Source organism: Psittacula echo, assembly GCF_963264785.1.
Source record: "Psittacula echo genome assembly, chromosome: 13".
NCBI lineage: Eukaryota > Metazoa > Chordata > Aves > Psittaciformes > Psittacidae > Psittacula > Psittacula echo.
In genome coordinates this window covers 3,050,368-3,071,728 of record NC_137749.1, presented here as the reverse complement: position 1 = coordinate 3,071,728, position 21,361 = coordinate 3,050,368, and the positions used below count along the sequence as shown (strand labels likewise).

At 55.6% G+C, this 21,361-nt stretch overlaps 1 protein-coding gene across 1 annotated transcript; it reads right to left on the bottom strand.

The window, feature by feature from the left end:
* Positions 1-2,854: 2,854 nt before the first annotated feature.
* HIP1R (huntingtin interacting protein 1 related) lies at positions 2,855-20,516 on the bottom strand (the record flags this gene model as incomplete). The annotated part of the gene is made up of 32 exons (XM_080628910.1): positions 2,855-3,369; positions 3,459-3,647; positions 3,807-3,868; positions 3,992-4,115; positions 4,816-4,921; positions 5,410-5,510; positions 5,842-5,904; positions 6,018-6,048; positions 6,347-6,405; positions 6,517-6,627; positions 7,243-7,379; positions 7,739-7,846; positions 8,148-8,234; positions 8,517-8,664; positions 8,876-9,070; positions 9,259-9,360; positions 9,772-9,888; positions 10,161-10,249; positions 10,324-10,507; positions 10,848-10,920; positions 10,994-11,052; positions 11,139-11,276; positions 11,468-11,543; positions 11,634-11,691; positions 12,631-12,771; positions 13,798-13,859; positions 14,280-14,356; positions 14,476-14,556; positions 14,802-14,858; positions 15,351-15,493; positions 15,890-15,953; positions 20,424-20,516. 32 exons carry the CDS (start codon positions 20,514-20,516, stop codon positions 3,331-3,333), a joined length of 3,174 nt encoding a protein of 1,057 aa, XP_080485036.1. The 3' UTR covers positions 2,855-3,330.
* Positions 20,517-21,361: the final 845 nt, after the last annotated feature.

Here is a 21,361-nt window from a genome sequence, read left to right as displayed (position 1 = left end):
TGGAGAATCATATAATCCCCATAAATAATGTCCTTGGGGCTGATGTGTGTATTAGCTATCTCACGCTCCCAGCCATGGTAAGATGGTTTGTAAGGGAGATAGACACGTAACATCATTGTATTTTTCTAGTGTGAAACATGCTGTTCATGGCTTTAATTGAGGGCTCTTAACATACTTTTACAGAAGCTTTTTAACCTGACTTCCCAGAGCATGTAATGGCTGTTTGCTATTCCTGTGCCTGATTTCAATGGACTTGTTTTCCCCCAGTGATCTAAGAGACACTGCTCTATAGCAATGCTGTTGCTGAACTTGAGCCACTTTGTGTTCAAACTCATTTGTGGCTACTGGAGATGTGGCTGCTGAGGAGCCAAAGGGTGGGGAAAGGAAGGCTTTGATAACACACTGCTTGAAAGCTGCTTCAGGAGAACCAAACGGAACTGTACTAACCTTGGTGGAAGGGAGCAGAACGTGGGATCTCGCAACTTGTGCTTGGGTATTTTCCACTGCTGGTGTTGCAGGAACTGAGGAAAACTTCTTGTCAGTAGCGCATCAAGTTAAACATCTAATGGTATTTAAAAGCCATTAGCAAATTGGATCCTGCAGAGCAGGATGTCTTGATGGCGTCTCAAAATAAACCTGTGCATACACAGGCTGCAGTTGCGATTTAGTTTTGCTGTCTGCTACAAATAGCAACGACTCCCCAGAAAGTCTAAGGAGTTAAGACAATCATAGACTGGCCAGTGAGCTTAATTTTGCTGTAACAATTACTTCAGCACATGGCTTACACTTCAAGTAGCCTTTGGAGCTTATTCTTACTGATACTTTTTCAGACTCTGTACGTTCTGGCCTGGGTTATTTTACCTGCAGCCTCTGTTAAGTGTCCGTTTCAGTAAATCAAAGTGAAAGAGCAGTGCTGTTAAACAAGTGACATTTACCCACAGAATTATTCTTAAGGCCACGTTTTACTCGAGTCCTTTAACTATAGCTGGGGCTAGACTGAGGGCAGTGAGATTCTGAAAGGTCACGTTCTCGATTCCTCATCTTTCCATTATGAAATGTAATGATGAGAGGGGTTAGAATGACGTCAGTCTCCCAGCAAATACGTCTTCATCACTGTCTATAAATAGCTGACAAGCTATTGTGGGAAGCACTTCCTTGTACCAAGAGAAAAGGTTTCTGGAGGAAATGAAACTCAAAGCACAGCATGGCCAGCTCCATCTCGGGAGCCAGCATCACTCGATGTGGCAGCAGCCATCTGAAGGACACTGCTGGGTAGCCCTTTTCCCAGTTCTCTGTTAATATTGCGGTAAGTTCTCCATAGCTTCATGGAAAGACTGGGCAGGATGTAAAGCTTCAGGCTGGGGATGATGCCGATGTAACTTGCAGCATTCACTCAGCTGTTTGCCTTATCCAGTAACACCACTATTAACACCAAAGCCTTTTAATGTGGGGCGCACTTTATACATACAATTGGTTGCGAAGGGAGACTTCTAAGCTGCCCGTGGTTGTTGCTCATAAAACTGTAAAGGTCTGGCTTGTGACATGTAACCCTGTAAATCTTAAGTAGCATGGGACTGCTTTGTAACTAAAGTAAATAATCAATACCTTGTAAATGTGTTGTCCTGAGATACAGCTATTAAAATTCCAGGTAACTGCTTTATAGCCTAGGATTAATCACAGCAATGAAAAATCGTGGGAGATTTTTATTGTGGCTTGTATGCACAATCGTTTTAGGGGGATCGCAAGGACGAGAATGTTGATATTAGACCCTTATCGCTCTCCTCTTAAATACAAGGATGCTGCATTCACCCTCCCATGGGCATTCTTGCTGAGCTCCAACTGCTCCAGCCTTACCCTTTCATGGGTGCCCCCAGCAGTGCAATGACATGGCCCTGCACATACCCCCAGTTACTCCCAGAGCAAACGCAATCCCCATTCCTTGCAGGTGTGTGCCAATGGTCCTGACGTGCAGCTGTGAGGCTGCAGGTAAGGGCTGGCCTGGCTGGAAGCTGGAAGGCAGCACTGATCCTGCACCCACGCTGCTGCAGCTGCTTCTTAGTTATTTAATGACTTATGTGCAGCAAGGCTGAAATGAAAGCCATGAAATTAAGGTGCTGCTGCTGTACCTGGGGGAGCTGCTCACTCTGGGCTGGTCTTGCCTTAGTGCTGCAGCTGTATGGATGGACACACCTGCATACAGACCTATATGCTGTATACATGTGTGTATATGCTCAGACCTCAAATACATGTGTGTATCTATCCATCTATCTATAAATATGCAAACATACATATATATATAAATACATATATAGGCACACACAGAGCCATATGCAGATACATACAAGCCACACATACAGACTATGACTCTACATAAAGATATATTTATGCACATATATACATATACATACACACACACTGATGCACCTACCTCTGTGCTTTAGCTAATTACTTTAAGGCACTTTATTGCCTTTTGCTCCCCAGTATTCAGGGCCAGTTTGCTTCAAGCAGCAGAGCCCCATGCCATCGGTCCCCTCCCCACCAACAAGCTGACCAGGCACCACAACATCTACTTTAAATATTGCTTCTTTAATAATCTCTATCGTGGTAGTAGCTCAGAGGGAAGATACAGCTGACAGGACCTTTTCTTCTCCCCCCCCCCCCAGTGTCTCCCCACATCAGTAATTCCTTATTGCTGCAGACTCCTCCATCCCCTGGCTCCCATTAGCCACGGTTAGATTTAATTCTGCTACATCTCTTAAATACAAAACAGAGCGCAACTGATCCCGACAGTGCTGCGGTACTAAAAAATAGAACAGGAAAACGCAACGGTTGCATCCTCATTGCCAGTGTGTGCCAGTAGCTGCTTTTTCCCTTTACAAAAGCCCTGCTCCGTGTGCAGGTTCAGGTTAACGCCTCCCTCTCCATCGAGGGGCCGATCCCACGCCGAAACAAAGTCCCGTTATTCCTCAGGCTGGGAAAGGGGAATTAAAAACCGGGTGCAAGAAAAGCCTAAGTTTGCTACTTTAAAAACAGCTCTTGGAAAGGGTCCGAGCAGTACAGTAGAGAGCTACAGGTACTTCTAGTGCTGATTGAGAGAGTCCTTACAAAAGAATATAACCCAAACGAACCCCAAATTAAATTAACCTGGAGGAGGAGGGGGCCGGGGGAGCCCCCCCCCATAGATAAAAGTCAGGTGAAGAAAAATACAAATAAAAATAAAGAATTCCTTAGAAAACTCCAGTTTTCCGGGCGGGAGGAGGGCCCGGCGCAGGAAGGCACACGAGCACGAAGGCAACGTGAGCTGGTGGATGGGGACCCAGCCAGCCCCTGTTAGACGTGAGGTGGATACGGGCCGGCGTCTCGCTGGGGCTGAAATGAGAAGAGGGGAGACACCAAAATACCAGCCCCTGGTGCTGTGAACACCCTCCTCAGTGTGTATTTACCCCCCCAGGACCTACCTCCCCGTGTCCGGGTTTCTGAGCCAAGGGGGGCTTCTTGAGGATGCCTCTCCTAGGGGCTGGTGCCGGCTTTGCCTCCCCATCCTCTTCCGTGTCGTAGGTCCCGGCCAGGGCATAGTGCTGCTTCCTCAGCTCACCCAGGCGCACTCGCTCGCCCTCCAGGCGCTTCTCCAGCTCCAGCACCTTCACCTGCAGCCAAAGAGCAGTCCTGGGTCCTGTGCATCCCAGGGGCGTGATCCCCACCAGCAGCAGCACCACGATGAAGGTGGTAAAGAAGGGACCCCCCCAATGTCCCGGTCCAGATCAGGGCTTGAGGCTGGCAGCATCAAATCCACTTCACATCCGTACCTGTGTTTCCATCTCTTCCTTCTTCAGCTTGATGAGGGACATGCCCGAAAAGTCCATGGTGTCTGTGGAGAGAAGCGAGGGTCCTCGCTGAGCACACCCTCCTCATATCCCAACGCACAGCTGGCTGAACACAGCCAGAAAGGGATCTGGGGGGGTTTTCTCCCCTCTCCTTGCAAACCCCTCACCTTTCTCCTCAATCTGCTCTTGCCCTGACTTGGTGGAAGCCACCACATTGGCCGCCATCTCATTGACGTTGCGCGAGCACTCCTGGAGCTTGCCCAGGTTCCTGCTGCTCTTCTCGGCTTTTACCTGCAAAGAGCAGAGACCACGTCAGGATGGACCTCGGATGTGACAGCCTGGGGGTGAATGGACAGACAGGCAGATGGACACCTGCCTATCCTTGCTGATCCCATCATGGCCAAGCAACATGATCCATGCGAGCCCTGGTGCATCAAACCAGCTCTGCTCCCATGGGAGCACACACGGATAAGCAGCATCAGTAAAGGCAGAGCTATTCTTTTTTTAACCATGCTCTTAATTTTAAAGCCATCTGCTGTAAAACCCCATGTGGGTCCTCCTCCCCCAGCCGGCCTCCCTCTTTGCTCATGGAAACCTCCACCCATCACCACCTTTCCTGTTGGTGTGGGTGAAAGCAAGGACCAAACTAACGCCATCATTGTCAGTGCTGGCTCCTGCAGGTGCTTATTTGGGGTTTCTCATTAAGAATTAACATTCTCTCTACAAAATCAGCTTGACCGGAGGTTTTACACATCTCCACGTCCAAGGCAAGGTGTGGGAATATTAATGCAGGTGAAAACAGATGGATTAAAATCATGGACTGACTTTGAAATAAGAAAAGCTTCCCTTCCTCCCTGCTCCGGGAGAACTGGTGGATAACCACACATCCCAGCCTGAGAGCATCCATGGGATAACAATGGGATAAAATTGTGGGAACAAAATGCCTTCAAGCTCGAGGCGCTGCATGCAGGAATGTTGGTGGGATACTCACCTTGGAGGCAGCTACGAGCTGGGCTGTGCTGGCAGCGATTTCATGGGAGCAAACGATGAGCTCTTCGTATTTGCCCATGTGCAGGACGACTCTGTCTGCTGACTCCCTGTGTTACGGGTCAGAAGGGACATTGTGTTAGATCTCCCCATGCACTACAAACCAAGCACAGATTATTTACCTCCTGCTCTGTCCTTAGAAACCAGCATCAGACCCTGAACCAGCACCTTTGTAATTACTCAAAGCCCAAATGCAGATGTTTTGGATAGGTACAAAACACCAGCAGAGGCAGGATCGTGTGTCCATAATGACGTGGGTGAGATTTCTAAAGGTTTAACCAAAACCACCCCCCCCGGCACAGGGATACCCTGCACCAATCCCAACCTCCCCATCCACAACCATCGGAGCAGGAACTTGGACATGAAGTATTTGATTGAAGCAACTTTGCAAGCAGGAACTGCCCCAGGATGCTCCATAAGGAATTATCAGTAATGCTCCGTGCACACTCAGCTGCATGGGACAATTTGGGTTACCGGGTGATGGAGAAGCACGGGCCAGCCCCAGGCACAGCCATAGCAGAGGTCCCCGGGTACGTACACGAGCTGCGTGGCTCCCCATCCCACCGCCTTGGAGGCAGAGATCAGCCCTTCGGTCCAGCGCGAGTTCTTGGCATAAAACTCCTGAGTTGTTGCTGCCCCCTGTTGTTATGAGAACATTATGGCCTGGATTAACTTGGCTTTTACATACAACGTTTAGATCCATAAATCCATACAAAATATCCATATAACAATACAGAAATTAACCTATAAAGCCATAAAGCAAGGGACTGGCAGCATTTCTGCGCCCTTCAGGCAATGCGTGACGTCCTGGTTAAATACATATCAATAAAACAAGCATTACAGCCTGCAGATTTGGGTTTAAATCACACAGATTTAGGCCACTGTCTTTAGACAAACAAGGCTTTACAAAGGTGCCAGTGATGTGTGCAGACAGCACGGGGCTGAGCAGCCCATCTCCAGAGAGACTTACCCGGCCACTTTCTACTATCTCCTTCTGTAGGTTCGTAGATGTCATTACAAGAAGTCTAATGGCCTGGAATGAAGAGAAAGAGGTTCTGATGTTTGACAGGGATTGGACTGATGCTGCCAACGGGGGGAAGTTACAGTTTTGCTTTGATGCCCCAGGGCAGTTTCTGCAGTATTCACCTTCATGAGGTCCGTGCAGGAGTTCAGAATCCTGTAGGGAAACAAGAGGAAGCATTCAGCATCCTCCAATGCTGTGTCCCAGTTAGCAAACGGGTCTATTCTGGAGGCCAGCCAGCCTGCAGGTTACTTCTAAGCAGCCCACAAAGCAGCTGTGAACAATGGGTTTAGACATGCAAGGTCCACTGTTCTAAAGAGGATGTCGTGCTCAGCACAAGGACGATGCAGGACTGGGTTGCAAATGGGGCTTTGGAGCAGAGCACAACCCAGGAGGGTACGGGCACGGACAGAAACCTGCCCATGGCTGCTGCATGCCACCCCTCAACACTCACCGCTCATTCACTTCAAGCTTAACACCAGAGCTCTCGTTTCTGGCCTGGCTCATCATCTCCTGTTGGGAAACACAAGAGGAAAGTTGGATGCTACACTGCAGGGTGGAGGAGAGATGGAGGCTTTGCTGCCCCAAGGCACCAAAATGGTCCATCCTGCAGCTTTGCCTCACCTCTATCCTCCTGACAGCATCCTCAATCGCCTCAGAGGTGGAGGCCATCTCCTTCTCAACCATGTCCCCCAGCTCTTCTTGCTTGATGTCCAAGCTCTTGGGTCTCAGCTCCTGCCGAAGGAGGCAGAAGTCACCAGGAGGTTTTAGGCAGGAGAAGAGAGGGGAGTATTTGTGAGGAATAACACCAAAGCAAGGCATCCCACTCCTTTTTTTCCCCCTTAAATAAATAAAGCTGCAGGAGCAGCATCCTGCAGACCACAAGGGTGAAGGCACATGTGCAGCAAACATGGCACAGGGTAAGAAATGCCCCAAATCAAGGTGACAAAACTCACTCACAGGAGCGGTTTTGACAGGGCAGAGCTCCAGAGGGCTCCAGAGAGCTGCGAGCCTTTGAATTAACAGTGGTTTAATGGAAAAGACAAATGGATAACCTGTGGGTATGTGGGACAAGCCACCCCAAGGAGCTCACTCCAACCCAGCATCCCTGGACTACTTCAGAGATTTCAGCTCTGGACTATGGGAAATGCCATAAAAGCCATGGGTTTGGGTAACTTTCTGTAGAAAGAAGCTGTCCATCAAGGTGCAGGCTGAGCAAACTCCCACCTTGACAAACGGAGGCAACATCCTTCTGCATTAACCGCCTGCTTTGCCTTCCCTTTGGGAAACACCCATGCCAGTGATCGCACCCTGCCAGCCCCAATGGGTGCAATGGGCTCCATCTCCTACCTGGGCCAGCTGCAGGACCCCTTGCAGCGCCTGCCGCACGTGCCCCAGCTCAGCACATCCCAGGGTCTGCTTGTCCCTCAGCTTGCCCAGGTAATCCAGGCTCTGCTGCCCACAGTCCCGGCACGTCTCCGTCAGCCCTGCAGAGAGGATGGGTTGGTGACAGGTCCCTCAATGGACAATGGGTCTCTCCATCCCATCCACACCACCCTCATCTTCCTCCTCCGCTCAGTTATGGGGATGATGCCACACATCAATGGCATCCAGAAGTTTATTGCAGAAGAGGATAAATCAGCTTCCATGAGTGAAAGAACAACTCTGGCCCAGGAAGGGGCACCAGAACACAGGGAATGTTGGGGAGATAGGACCATGCTGCCCCCAGGGAACACCTGCCCCATAACCAGCCCCTACCAGAGGACGCTTTGGCATGGCAGCCCCCCCAAAAAACTCCACAAGCATAAAGAACCCCCAGTATGAAGCATCCATGCACAGCACTCACGGTCAGCGTGGTCAGTGGGAGCCAGGTGGGACGTGGCACTGCCATTCACAATGGTGTCGGCTGTCAAGTGCGCAAAGAGGGCCAGAGCCCCCACCAGCCCTGCAGCATCTGATGGTGAGATGATGCAGTCAGGTGCTGCCAGCCCAGGGCACCACTTGCCATGTCCTGGGGGCTTCAACCTGCCCCCGAACACACTCAAGGGTCAATACAGGAGCTTGGAGAGGTTGGTATTGATCCCATCAGCTTGCAGATTGCTGCTTGAGCGGGCACATAGGAACCCACCCGCTCCATCCCTTCATCACCAGGGCATTGCACGCTTGCCAATGGCCCCAAAGCAGCTGGGAGCTGCTGGATGTATGATAACAGAAGCAAGGTGCAAGCAATGCCACCGGTCCCCAGCCCCAGGTACCTGCCATGGAGGCCACGTACTGCGCGTGCCCGTTCTCCAGGGCATCCGTGGACTCCAGCGCTGCCTGCGCCCGGCTCAGCAGGTAATCTGCAATGAGTTTAGCTTCGTTAGTGTCTGAACGAGCACGAGTGCTGACTCCATGAGGCACCATTGAGTGGAAGCCAAGACAGCTCAGGTCCTTGTGGCCCTGGCCTGGGAACAGCGCTAAAATCTGAGCAAAACAGTGCTGAGATTAGAGCTAAAAGTTCATTCCTGGGAAATCTGATCCCAGTCTCCTTGGGTGCAGTATTTGGTAGGGAAAAAAGGCCTGGGGGAAGCCAAGAGGCAATGTTATCTGGGTTGCAGGCCCCACGGTCAAGCAGGACGTACCTGGGGAGCTGGTGCAGCGGATGTGCAGTGGATCATCCAGCTTGGCCACGGCGTCCCGGAGGATGTCCTCTGCTTCCCGCACCGTCTGCTGCAGGATGATGAACTGCTCGTCCAACAGCTTCTGCTGCAGGCTCTGCTCCTGGTTGCTCTGTGGGGTGTGAGGAACAAGCAAGTTGCACAACTGGGACACAGGACCCGCATTACCATCGCCCCATCACATCCCTTGAGAGCATCTTTGCAGGATTAGACCCGAGCATCCCATTATTGCTGCTGCAAGTCATATCCCACTGGCTACACCAGCGATGGCTCATCTGAGCTCCCCAATCACCCAGCACCCCCAAAGACATCTCACTCCATACCTTCTCCAGGAGCCTGCCCTGCAGCTCCCGTATCTCCCTTGAGGTCTTGTCCGCCTCCCGGCTCAGCTGCAGCTCCTTCTCCTCGACGAGGCCGCGTGTGGAGAGCAGCTCACATTCCTTCTCACTCACCGACCGCCTCAGCACCTCCTTCTCAGCGTGCAGGGCCTCCACCTGAGCACTGAGCTCTGTGCCTGCCTGCCAGCGGGACCAGGAGACCCCTGTCACCATGTCATGAGCCCAACAACTACAAAGAGGGGAGCTGAGGACATGCCCAGCTCCTGACACTGATGGGATGGACCCACATTCAGCCCCAATGACATTGCCTTGAGCAATGTTTGCGGTGTGACGGGGATCGGGGCACATCCTGCACCCCAGCCTCGTACCTGCTTGGCGTGGCTGAGCGAGCGCTGCGCCTGCTCCAGCTCTTCCCGCCGGGCATCCAGCTCCTGCCGCAGCTGCTCCATCTGCAGGCTTTGGTCCTCCAGCTGCAACCACACGGCCATGGAGCTGCGGGCGCGCTCCAGCCCCGCTTGGCACCGGCACGCAGCCAGCGTGGCAGGAATGAATCCGGATGTGTTTTGCAGGAGGGGTTTTCAGGGTATTGGGGGGGTTTCTCCTTTCCCCAGAGCAGGAATTTTGGGAGCAGCCCCCAGCGAATAAAAGCACCCAAACCCATTCATTTGCATTGTGTCATTTTCGTGGGGGAAGAAAAGGCAGATTCGGGCAACAGGGAGTGCAGCATGCATTGAATAACACCTTCCTGAGGAGCCAGGGCAAGTCCTTCCAGGATCAGGGACTGACACCAACCACCACCTCTACCCATTGCACCCAAACTGTGTTTCCCAGGCTGGGAAGGGCCCCATGGCAGGGAGGGATGCAGGACTGTGCCGGCTCACCTTCATCTCAGCCTCTCGCTTGACCTGCTCCACCTGAAAGGCCAACTGCTCCTTGACACGTGCCACCTCCTCCTGGCTCTGCTGCGTGACCGTCAGCTGCTTGGCAGTGTCAGCGTTCTGCATGGGGACATGGGGCTTAGTGGGCATCAGAGGGAGGATCCCACCATAGCCACGCTCGGTCCCATCAAATTCTGGCTCAGGGGACACCTCCCAGATGCTTCTCACAGCATCTGAGATGCTGAGTGCTTGTGAACATGAATTCAAGGGGTGTCTCCCACCCAGTGCTCAGAGGCCCCTGGATGCAGGATGACGGCACCAACACGGGGTAGGGCTGGGCAGAGGGATGAAGGCAGCAGTGAGTCCCTGCCAGGCACGAGCAGCAGCGTTACCTTCCTGAGGAGCTCAGCGTGCGTGTTGATGAGCTCGCTGTGCTTCTCCTTCAGCTTCGTGTAGCGGATCTCGGTGGCGGTGGCTTTCTCTGAACGGGGCGAGAAAGCATCAGCACCGGTGCTGAGGACACCCCGTGGCCCACGGGTGTTGCAGGGCACCTACTTTCTGCCTCGGCGCAGAGCCGCTGGGACCTGTCGCTGTCCTGCTTCACCCTCTGCAGCTTCTCCAGCTCATCCCGCAGCTGCTCGTTGTCCACCAGCGCCTTCTGCTTCTGCTTGCGCTGCTCCTCCACTTCTCCCTCCAGGCTGTTGACCTGTGCCTTGAGCTGTGTGATGTACCGCTGCGCCTGCGGGGCACCGGCAGCGCTTGGGCACTGCCAGCAGCAACCAGCCCTCCCCGGCATCCCCATCCCAGTGCCTGGCTGTGACTTGGGCAAAGCTGCTGTGGGATGCATGGGAAAGCCCTGCCCTCCTGCTCTGTCCCCACTGCTAACAGACAACACGGGACAGGTCTCATATGCCTCCATCCCAGCCCATCAGGAGCTGGGTTCTGGCACTGGGAGAGGCCTGTAACACAGCGCTGGGTGCCAGGACTCTTCTCCTGCTGCATCCCATTGGGGTTTCAATACTACAGCACCCAAAAGCACCCCGCTCTCCTGCACTGGCTGCTTCCCAACAGGGCTTTACCTCCAGTTTAATCTTCTCCATCTCTGCACGGAGCACGTCCACCTCCTTCTTCAGGCTCTCGATCTGTGCATCCCTGCAGGGAAAGAGCAGGTTGGTCTCATGTGGCAGTGGCCACCCCACCGGCATCACCACTGGACCCCCCATACCTGTCATCCCGAATGCCGTTGGGAGGCCCAAAGGTTTGGTCAAATAGATCCGAGGTGACCTGGAGAAGACAGAGGGTGCTGAGCTGAGCCGGGCTGCGGGTGCCTGTGTCCTCCCGTCCCAGGGTTTCCATCCCCATGTCCCCACCTGTGGCTCCATGGTGGAAGCTGTGCTTATCTCAATGAGGTTCTCTGGCTCCTCATCCTCGGGGGCTTCCTCGGGGATGACAACCACAGGCTTCACGTGCTCGGCCAGCGCGGATGCCCGCAGGAAGTTCGGGGGGCTCTATGGGGACGAGATGCTGTGATGGCATCACCTGGGGTTTCAGGAACCACTGCAGCAGCACAGCAAGAGAAGGGAGGCAGCCATCCTTGTGCTGCTGTGTCCTCAGACACTGAACCCATCCATGGGGACACTCTGAACCCACAAGCTCTCCAAAGCATCACACACAAGCACACTCGGAAATCCTGCCGTACCTCTGGCAGCCGCGGGATCTGGATGAGCCGCTTGAAATACAGCATGTCCGATGCCTTCTTAAAGAAGTTTTTGAGGCTGGAGAGGGGGGAAAGAAGAACTGCTTGTGGGGGAGGGGGGAATGGCAGCAAGGAGGGGAGCCCAGCATCGCACTCAGCCATGGGTTACCTGCGGAACTGCTCATGGAAGCGGTCTCGGTGGCCTTGCAGCGTGTCGGCCGGCAGACCTGCAGTGATGGGGGGAACAGACGTGGCTGATTCAGGGCTGCAAATTCATTCACATGCAGCTGGATCCCTCTGGCTGCCATAGCCAGCAGGTAAAGGCCAGGTGGAAGCGGGATGTGAGGGGTCAGGATGGGAGTGGGGTGGCCCCATCCCTGGCATAGGGACCAGGGACACAGCACAGGAAGGTGGCTGTGGAAACCCCAAAATAGCCATGTGAGGCCCTTGGGACTGTGCTGCCCAGCAATTCCATGGCTGGCAGGCCAAGGCTCAACAGTTTGAGTTAAGCAAGAACAAGCCCTTCTAATTCCTTCATTTGAGATGTCTACATGGGATGGAGCGGGTCCTCAGGGCCTGGCTGGGATACGGGGACAGGGTGATGGATGCCCCCATCCATGCAATCCTAATCGCCAAATCCACCCAGAAACCCAGCCTGGGAAAAGACCAGGATGGGGCACGTCCCCAGGACATGGAATTGTTGGAACAAGTCCAGAGGAGGCCATGAGGATGATCAGGGGCTGGAGCACCTCCCGTATGGAGACAGGCTGAGAAAGTTGGGGCTGTTCAGCCTGGAGAAGAGAAGCTGTGTGGAGACCTCAGAGCAGCCTTCCAGTATCTGAAGGGGGGCTACAAGGATGCTGGGGAGGGACTCTTCATTAGGGCCTTTAGTGACAGGACAAGGGGTAACGGGTTCAAACTTAAACAGGGGAAGTTTAGATTGGATCTAAGGAAGAAATTCTTTACTGAGAGGGTGGTGAGGCACTGGAATGGGTTGCCCAGGGAGGCTGTGAATGCTCCATCCTTGGCAGTGTTCAAGGCCAGGTTGGACAGAGCCTTGGGTGACATGGTTTAGTGTGAGGTGTCCTTGCCCATGGCAGGGGGGTTGGAACTGGATGATCTTAAGGTCCTTTCCAACCCTAACTGTTCTATGGTTCTTGACTCACAGGAGTGCAGCTTGAACATCAGCTTGACGACGTAGTGGTAGAGGTGGCTGCAGTCCTGGATGACCTGGATGAGGGGGGCCAGGCGGCACTGCACCGCCGACATCTGTGACACTGCCATCGATGTGTTGAGCTGCCTGAAAACTGGAGGGGGAGCACAGTGAGGTGCTGGCATCTCTGCTTGATCACGAACCACAATGGATGTGGCTGTGCCAGGATATGGGATAAACACTGGGGCTGCTGCCTGCCCTCTCCCGCTGCACTGGGAACAACCCCCTTCCGGGCAAGAACACCCAAAGGGACAATGGTGGCAGAGGAAAGGGGTGCTCAGCTCTGCCCTGGGTACCCCAACCCCAAAAAGGAGGGATCTAACCCCAAAACAATGTAAAGGCTGGGGAAGTCAAAGGGTTTTGCTCTGCTCTATTTAACCATGCAAGGAGCCGGGAGAGCATCCCAGGGCAGGGGATGGACCTGCTGACACTGCAGCCTCGCATGCCCCGGCTCGGAAACAGATCCCTTCCCTTGGCAGGAATCCAGCCAGCAGATCCCCTCTGGCTTCTTCCCTGCTCAGCTTTAAAGTATTTATGAATATAAATTCTCTGCACAACTGGGTCAGGAGGAGACGCGGGAGCTGGGGGGAGCTGGGAGCGCGGTGTCTCCTGCTGTGCCCTGTTTTCCAGGGCAGCTCCGTGCTCCTGACTCGCAGCAGAGGAAGAAACTGCCCCATTTTTAAGCCATCTAAAAATTCCTGGAGAAGGAGCCAAGAGAATCAGGTATTCCCAAAGGAATTTCAGCAAGGGAAAACGCGTATTTAGAAAGAGGTACAGCCTCATCCTCTGCTTCAGGGAGATAGAAAGGATTTGGGTAATGCGTATGATTAACATGGTTGTACCAAAACCAAAGAAGAACCCATTTCAGAGCAGCACCGCTCTGAAAACAACGCTCCGCACTGCTCAGGTGGGCTAAAACCACCATGCTCCTCAAGTGTTTTCCTACAACCACCTCTATAGAGCATCATCGGGGGAACCCAGCTGAGGAATGAGCCCAGAGACCTCCTCGCAGGAGGAGGAAGGAGCTGAGCCTCTGACCTCAGGCTCTGGAACTCCATTCCCGACCAAAGAGCGAAACTATTGCTCAAGAGCCCCTGGGAGGGACCTGCTGCCTCCTCACCTGACTCCGACAGCTTCAGCTCCCAGTCCAGGTAGTCAAACAGCTCCACCGTCAGCTGGAAGCTGCCAAAAAGACCCCAAACCACATCACCCATCAGCAGAGACATCCTTGCTCCAGCTGCTCACGGTTACTGCAGGTCCTCATGAGGGTGAGGGCTCAGAGTGACAAGGATTTGGGTTGGAAGGGACCTTAAAGCTCATCCAGCTCCAACCCCTGCCATGGGCAGGGACCCCTTCCACTGGAGCAGCTTGCTCCAAGCCCCTGTGTCCAACCTGGCCTTGAACACTGCCAGGGATGGGGCACCCCCAGCAGGTTTGCTCCCTGCATTTCCATTCCTCACTGCTCTGTGGGTGCAGGAGGAATCAGGCCCCATCCAACCAGTTCATAAACCACCCTGCTCAGGAGCTGGTTTGTTGCTGGATGCTGCCAGCCCGGAGCTGGTGAGCACGCACCGGGCGCTGTGCTCCTGCCAGGACACTCACATGTTGTTCACGTCCGTCCCTGCTGTCTTTTCCAGCACCTCATCCGGCACTTCGAGGCCTGGGGGGAACTCGGGATGCTTTGTAAAAGGAGAGAGAAAACAGCAGTCGCTGTTAATGCTGTCACTGGGGTGAAACATCCTCCGGTGAAGCCCCGTCCCTCAGCAGGACAGGGCACGGAGGCAGCAGAGGGTCTCACCTTGATGTGGAAGGAGATCTTGACGAGCAGGAGCCGTGTGTAGATGCTCACCAGCTGCCCATACCTGTCATGTAAATGGCCCTGCCAGAGACACGAGGGGAAACGAGGCAAGTCTGAAGTGATACAACCAGATCCAGCAGATCCCCCATGTGCCGGCGGCCCTACGGCTCTCACTCTCTTGCCCTTCACCATGCACGCAACCATCACCCAGCAGGGTCACAGAGGAGGGGTTGTTTCAGGTGGTGCTTTGCCCTCCCCGTGTTCACAGTGGTTTTCACCACCTCCAAACTCCCCAGAAGGCACAAATCTCCTTGGACCCCACTCACCCACAGGTCCCCGGTCTCTCGGATGTTGCTGCGGTACCGCTGGCAATCCTGGAGGACCTGGGGGCAAAAGCATTAGGAAGACATTAGGCAGAAGCTCTTCCCTGTGAGGGTGCTCAGGCGCTGGCACAGGGTGCCCAGAGAAGCTGTGGCTGCCCCATCCCTGGCAGTGTTGGACGGGGCTTGGAACTGGATGAGCTTTAAGGTTCCTTCCAACCCAAACCATTCTAGGATCCTATGACTATGAAAACCAGGAGGGATGTGGCATGGTGGGGCTGGCACGGAGCTGGGCAAGTGCCCACCCGCCTGCCCTGAAGCTGGGGAGAAGGACAGGTCCAGCCGCTTTTACTGCTCCAGCTTTGGAAGAAGAAGTTCAAGCCTTTCAATGGCAACCAGAGGCTGGGGCTTTGCATGGGTTGGTTTCAAGGACAGGAGGTAACAGAGTGCTTCACAGCCCCATGGCCTGGGAAAAGGGGCAGGGAGGGGAACCCACCCTTTGTGTAGAGGGACCTCACCAGTGCAGCGGGAGGGATGCTCCGAGGGGACACTCACGTTGGGGTGGCCGTCGCGCAGCACCTTGTGTAGGACATGGCAGAACTTCCAGCTGAGGATGGCGCTGCTGGGCAGGGGCAGCCCGATGGCATAGGACCAGAAGGTGAACGCTCCCTTCTCGTGGTGAGTCCCCAGGATGATCCCTTCCCTTCAGTCAAGGCCAATGGGACACACATGGGAGCAGGGAACAGGCTGGGCTGGGGACTGCTCCTGCTCACACTCGTTACAAAGGAGACACACACACAGGGTCCCACAGGCACAGGGATCACTGGCACGATGCTGCACTCACAGATAAAATCCCATTTCTTTTCCTACCCCGTTGCAGGGCACACCGGGGCCCTCTGCATTTCATTGCCCAAGAAATGCAATGTTCTTGCACTGCTCTTGTCTGCATCTCCACTGATGGATGAACCTACAAGATGCCAGCCCCCAGCCAAGCTCTGCGTGGGTCTCCTGTCTCCCATAGCTCCGGCCCCACAGGGTGAAAGCTCACACAGCATCTCCTCTGCACCATTCAGGTGAGCCAAGGGAAAGGATACGTCGGGCATGTTTCTCCTTCACTGGTGCTTCTTGTGTGTTTATGGCTTTGCTGATGCTGATGGCCTGCAAGAGGAGAGAGTGGCGTGACCCCTGCAGCTGATGCTTTTGGGAAATACCCTGCATTTTATAACACCTCAAAGCTGTTCACAATACACCAAAATAGGCTTTTTTATCCACAAAACAACCCGTTAAAAGCCAGAGCCAGGTTGCTCCTGACCACATCACTGATGCTCCTCCTTGACCCTGCCCCAGGAAACACACTGCTGCATTTCTGCAGCCTGAACTCAACTCCGTGCTCCGCAGCATCAAAGCACAGCAGCGAGATGCTGAATTCCGGGGTTGTTTGTCTGATCACAAGGAGCCTTTGAACTGGGGAGGAGGGAAGGCTTTTGAGGACCTTCCTTCATCCAAACGCAGTCCCCAGGCATGGAGGGACTGGCAGCCACAATGCCCATTTAGATGGAGCGAAAACACAGGGCAATGTGAGTGTCGGAAGAGGATTATCCATATTTTAATGTGTTTGATCACAGCACACCTTAAGGTACAAGCTTATTCCATAGCATGACCCAGACGGGGGTCGGTGCTACTGAGCTGCTGTGATTGATGAGGATCTTCCTCCTCCTCACTGGATCCCTACGGCCTCCACTGAGCTGCTTCACCCTCTCCCCAGTGCTGGAGCTGTGCCTGCGCCTACGAGCCCTTGGTCACCGGCAGATGGAAAAGGTCCCAGCTGGAAGGGCAGGAAGCGGCTCCGCCGCCGGCGTTCGTGCCGGAAGAGAAACCCGGTCCCTCCCTGCAGCTCCGCAAGCCGCAGAACCCGGAAAACCCGGGCAAGCACCTGCTCTGACACAGCCGCTTGTGCCGGGGTGCCTCCGAACGGAGGGAACAGGAACCCGATGCCGAGCTATCGAGTGCTCCTGACTTATGCAGGAGGAACCCGATGCTGTGCTGAGGGGGCGATGCCAAAGGTGTCCATGCACCAAATCAGCCCCGAAAGAGCCCAAAACAGCGGCACCCACAAGCTGAGCATGACAGCAACGAAACCACAGTGAAAGGATCCCAAAAAGCGAGCCTGTCCCAAAGCGATGAGCCCAGGAAAAGAGGCAGGATTTGCCTTTCCCGCAGCGGGGAAGCCCCGGTGTCACCCTGCCATGTGGGGCCGTACAGCAGCAGCGGAGTTAAGCCGGTGACTTGCTGTAATCCTCTTATCCCCAAAGGTTAATGAGCCTGGAGTGCCCGGGAACAGGCACTTGCAGCGCAACCACCCGAAAGCCTGGAGCCGATGGAGAGGCTGTATCCTTGATCGTTGGACAGACAGGAGATGTGCCTGGGGTCCTGAGGGCTGCCAGCACCTCCCAGTGCAACCAAAGGGATGGTTTATTGACAGAAGGCAAAGCTCATCGCGCACCAGACAGTGACAAGACGATGGCTTTGCAAGACAGGGCTTGGAGACGCACCTCGAGGCAAAGAGCTGCTAAAGGGGTTCTTGGCATCTTGCTGACATCCCAAACCTGGGTTTGCACTGCCTGCCTTGTGTGGGAGCCGCACGATGGGCTCATCCCAACACATCTGTGGGATCCAGGCTCCCAGACCCCCGGGAAAGGGAATGCTGTCCCACATCCCTAGGACAGGAGCTCGGCCACCTGGTACTGCCTGGTAGGATGGGACTAGGGCTGGGACACAGCTGGCCTATCCCAAAACCAGGCTGTAATTCCCATTGGTGCTGGTGGTTTTATGGCATTTATGGCCCATAATCTCATTACCAGCCAAAATCCAGCCCGGGAGCTGCTGGAGAGGCTGGTTTCACCTTGGCAATTCAGCACAGAGGTTTCTACAGGGCCATTTTACATCCAGCACAGAGCAGGGGCTGCCCCCAGCCCACCCACAGCACTGCCATGACAGAGACACCACACTTAGCATGGTCCCAAATACACCATGGTGGTATCAAACCAACGCCAATCCCTTGGGGCTGCTGGCTCCAAATCCCAGGGTGGCCAGAAGGTCCATGAAGAGGCAATGGACCAGGGATGGGCATGGGGTGATGCTGCAGCCTGAGATATGCAAGTCCCTGCTGGCTGCTTGGTGAAGCTGGGCTGTGGATGGCTCTGAGACAGGGACATGGACCCTGGACCACACATCAGCAGCACATCTGGAGGGGGGCAGGCCCTGGCTGTCACTGCAGGCACACAATCAGCACTGCCAAAACCTTCATGCAGGGGGGGTCCAACCCCAAAACCTGCCCATCCACGGGCCGCGGTGCACACGGGTGCAGCCCCAACGCCTTACTCACAGCCCTCACGTACCAAGCTGGTGACTAAAGCCCGGATCAAAGCGCCCAAATGAAGGAGCAGGGTTTACATCCACCCTTTCTTTCCAGGCTGCTTTTAATTACGGCGTGATCCTCCCCACCCACGGCTCCCCAGGGCCCTGGCATTCCGCAGGAACACAATCCCGGGAGGTGGATGCAGGGTCCTGGCACAACGCTTTGGGAGCAGGACATGGAGCTGGAAACCTCCCCAGCGAGGTGGTGCGAGGGCTGCTGGATCAGCTGAACTGCAAACAGCAGCTCCGGAGTTCCCTTCCTAATGCTTCTCCTTCCCCAGTCACACCACTCGGCAGTCACACACGCGGTATTCCTGGAGCTCACTGGAGTTTTAACCTTCTTGCTTAAGAAAAGCAGGAATTGGCTGCAGAAAAGGGCAAGTTCTGCTTCCTGCTGCAGGACAGCAGCTTCCCACCTCCCACAGCAGCCGCTCCAAGGGGGATGCCAGCATCACAACACCTCAAAAAGCATTTTAAGGGCAGCCGATGACCTTCACAGCACCTGGGATCACACAACCAGGGCCAGCAACCCCTGCCTGCACCCGCGGGCATCACCCTGGCCTTTGCTGGGGAAAGGAGGTGGGGTTCCTGGTTTTGGCAGCACCGTGCTCCAGGGTGGGGTGAACCCTTGGCCAGTGAAGGCACATGGAGGGGACACGGCACTGGTGTCCCCATCATACAAAGGTGACCAGCAGCCATCTCCACAGCTGCTATAATTAGATGTAAAAGGCAATCAATACCCACATACCGACATTGGGAGATTTTTGCTCTCACAGGAAACATTACTACAGGAAACCCCATTAGGATAATGCTCCTTTAGGACTGTTTTTCTGCAGTTTTAGGGGTGGTGAACGTGACCATCAGCCAGCGAGCCGAGGTTCAAATCCAATGAACAACCACCTGCTTGCCCTGCCCATGCCTCTGCCCATGGTATCCCTGCCCCATGAGCTCCCGCACAGGGCACAAATCCCACCAACAAGCCCAAAACGCCATGGAAGGGCAGAGGGAGGAGGGACACGCTCCGGCCCCGCCGGCACAGGCTGCCCTTGGGCACCTGAGGCAGCGCTGCCACCGCGGTTCTTTATCAGCGGTGCCCGGTGGGACGGCTGAAGGAGACGTGTCCACAAGGAACTGGAATTGCCGGTTTTCCCGTGTTGCTCCCCAAACCCAACAGGATTCGTTTCCTACCCTGCGCAGCCGAGCAGCACCGTGACCCGGGGACTGTGACACCTTCACTGGTGCTCTCCAGGGCCAAACCAGCCCAGGGAAGGACCAGGAAGGCAAAGATGAAAGATACCTGCTATGCAATCACAGCCTGCAGAACGAGAGTGGCCTGGGGATGTGTGCAGAGAGGGCACTATGGTTTTTGCTGGGGCAGCTGGTGAGCCCGTCCCTCTGTCCATCCCTGCCCATGCCGTTGAGGTAACCAACATCCCACAAGCTGCATGACAGCCCTGTTGGTACCCTGAGCATTGCCCAGCCCATGGGGGCTGTGGGAAGGGCTATGGGCACCCCCGTCCAAGCCAGACACCGCGGGACACAAACAACTTCAGGCCTTGTTTTGACTCTGCCACCCTCCTTGGGACCGGACATGCCGGGCCCCAAGGGCCACTCCACGCGTGGCCCAGACCCGGTACAAAACGACCTCCGGTGCCGCTGGGCAGCCCCGGACCGGGACCGAGGGGCACTGAAGGGATGCAGAGATGCCCGTTACCGGTGCGGTGGGCACCGGGCTCAGCCGCGCTCCCGCCGGAGCCATAAAACTTCCCGTGTTTGCCTATGGCCGTGTTTACCTGCCGATAAGGCAGCGGAGGTGCGGGGGGGGGGGGGCACATACACACACACCGCCTGCCCGGAGCTCTGCTGCCCGACGAGGCGACGGGACCCGGCCCCAGTGCCCGGCCCAGGGGCAGCGGGACGGGCCGGTACTCACGCGGGACCGGGCCGGGGCCACGGCGGGAGGACGCGATGGGGCAGTTGGGGGCGGGGCAGCGTGCGCTGCACCGGTAGCACGGACGGACGGACAAACAGCGGCCGCGCTGCCCCACCGGGGGGTGCCTGGACTCAGCCTCCCCCCCCCCCCGCCCCGCGTTCAGCGCACCCCCGAGGGGATGCCCCGCGGAGGGGCCGGTCCCCACCACTCCCACCCCAGGTCGGGACCGGGACCGGAGCCGGTACCGAGGCACCACCACCCCCTTCCGCCGCCCTTGCCTGGTTCTTGTCGAACTGCTCCCGCTCCGCCTCCAGGCTGTGCCCGCCGCGGCGGCTCAGCACGCGCGCCGGCACGCTCTTGATGCTGTTCATGGCGGCCGCGGTCCGGGTACCGGGAACCGCGCTCCGGGCAGGCAGCGCCCGGCTCCTCCCGGCCGTGCACTGCGCCGCGCCGCACCCGAGCACAAGGGCGCCCCTAGCGGCCGCGCCAGGCCCCACCCACCCGCGGCAGGTGGAGCCCGGCCCGCACCCCCGAGCCGGGAACCGGAGCCCAACGGGGCGGGGAAGGGGCTGCGGGGTGCCGGCTCCACCCGCTCCGCCGCCCGACACCGCATTCCGCTCCCCGTAGCGCGGAGGTCCCCTCCCTCATCCCGCTCCGGACACGTCCAGGAGGGTCGGAGCCCCGCCAGTACCCGTCTGTCAGTGCTCCCCCGTTGGAAAAGCCACGCAGCAGCGAGGGCACCGACGCTGCGGCAGGGCTGGAGCCCAACGGCAGCTTTGCTTTCTTTAGTAATTCAGTATGAAAACACAATAGCAAAGGCACTGCCGGGAGTATCCGCAAGGCTTCCAGAAACACGGTAGCAGAGTTTGAGACGGCCTGAGTCGTAGAGAACACAATTGGTTTGTACCTGAATCAATTATCCCCCAATATTCCCCATCGCACAAACCGAGGGCAGCCCCAACACACAACCCTGCGGCTCCAACGATCCTCGTTGCATCACTTCAGCTTGGTTTTCTGTATGACTTTACAGCTGTCATTTGAAATGCACGGGGAGTTCATTGCATTCACTCGTTGATGCCCAACACATTTAAACCAGCTCCTGCTGGGAAGTTGCACCAGTTTCTCCAGGAGCTGGCATATGGTACAGCTGTGGGGCAGCTTTGGGATCAGCATCATGGCATTGCCAGCATCAGCTTTTTGAAGGGGATTTTTGTCA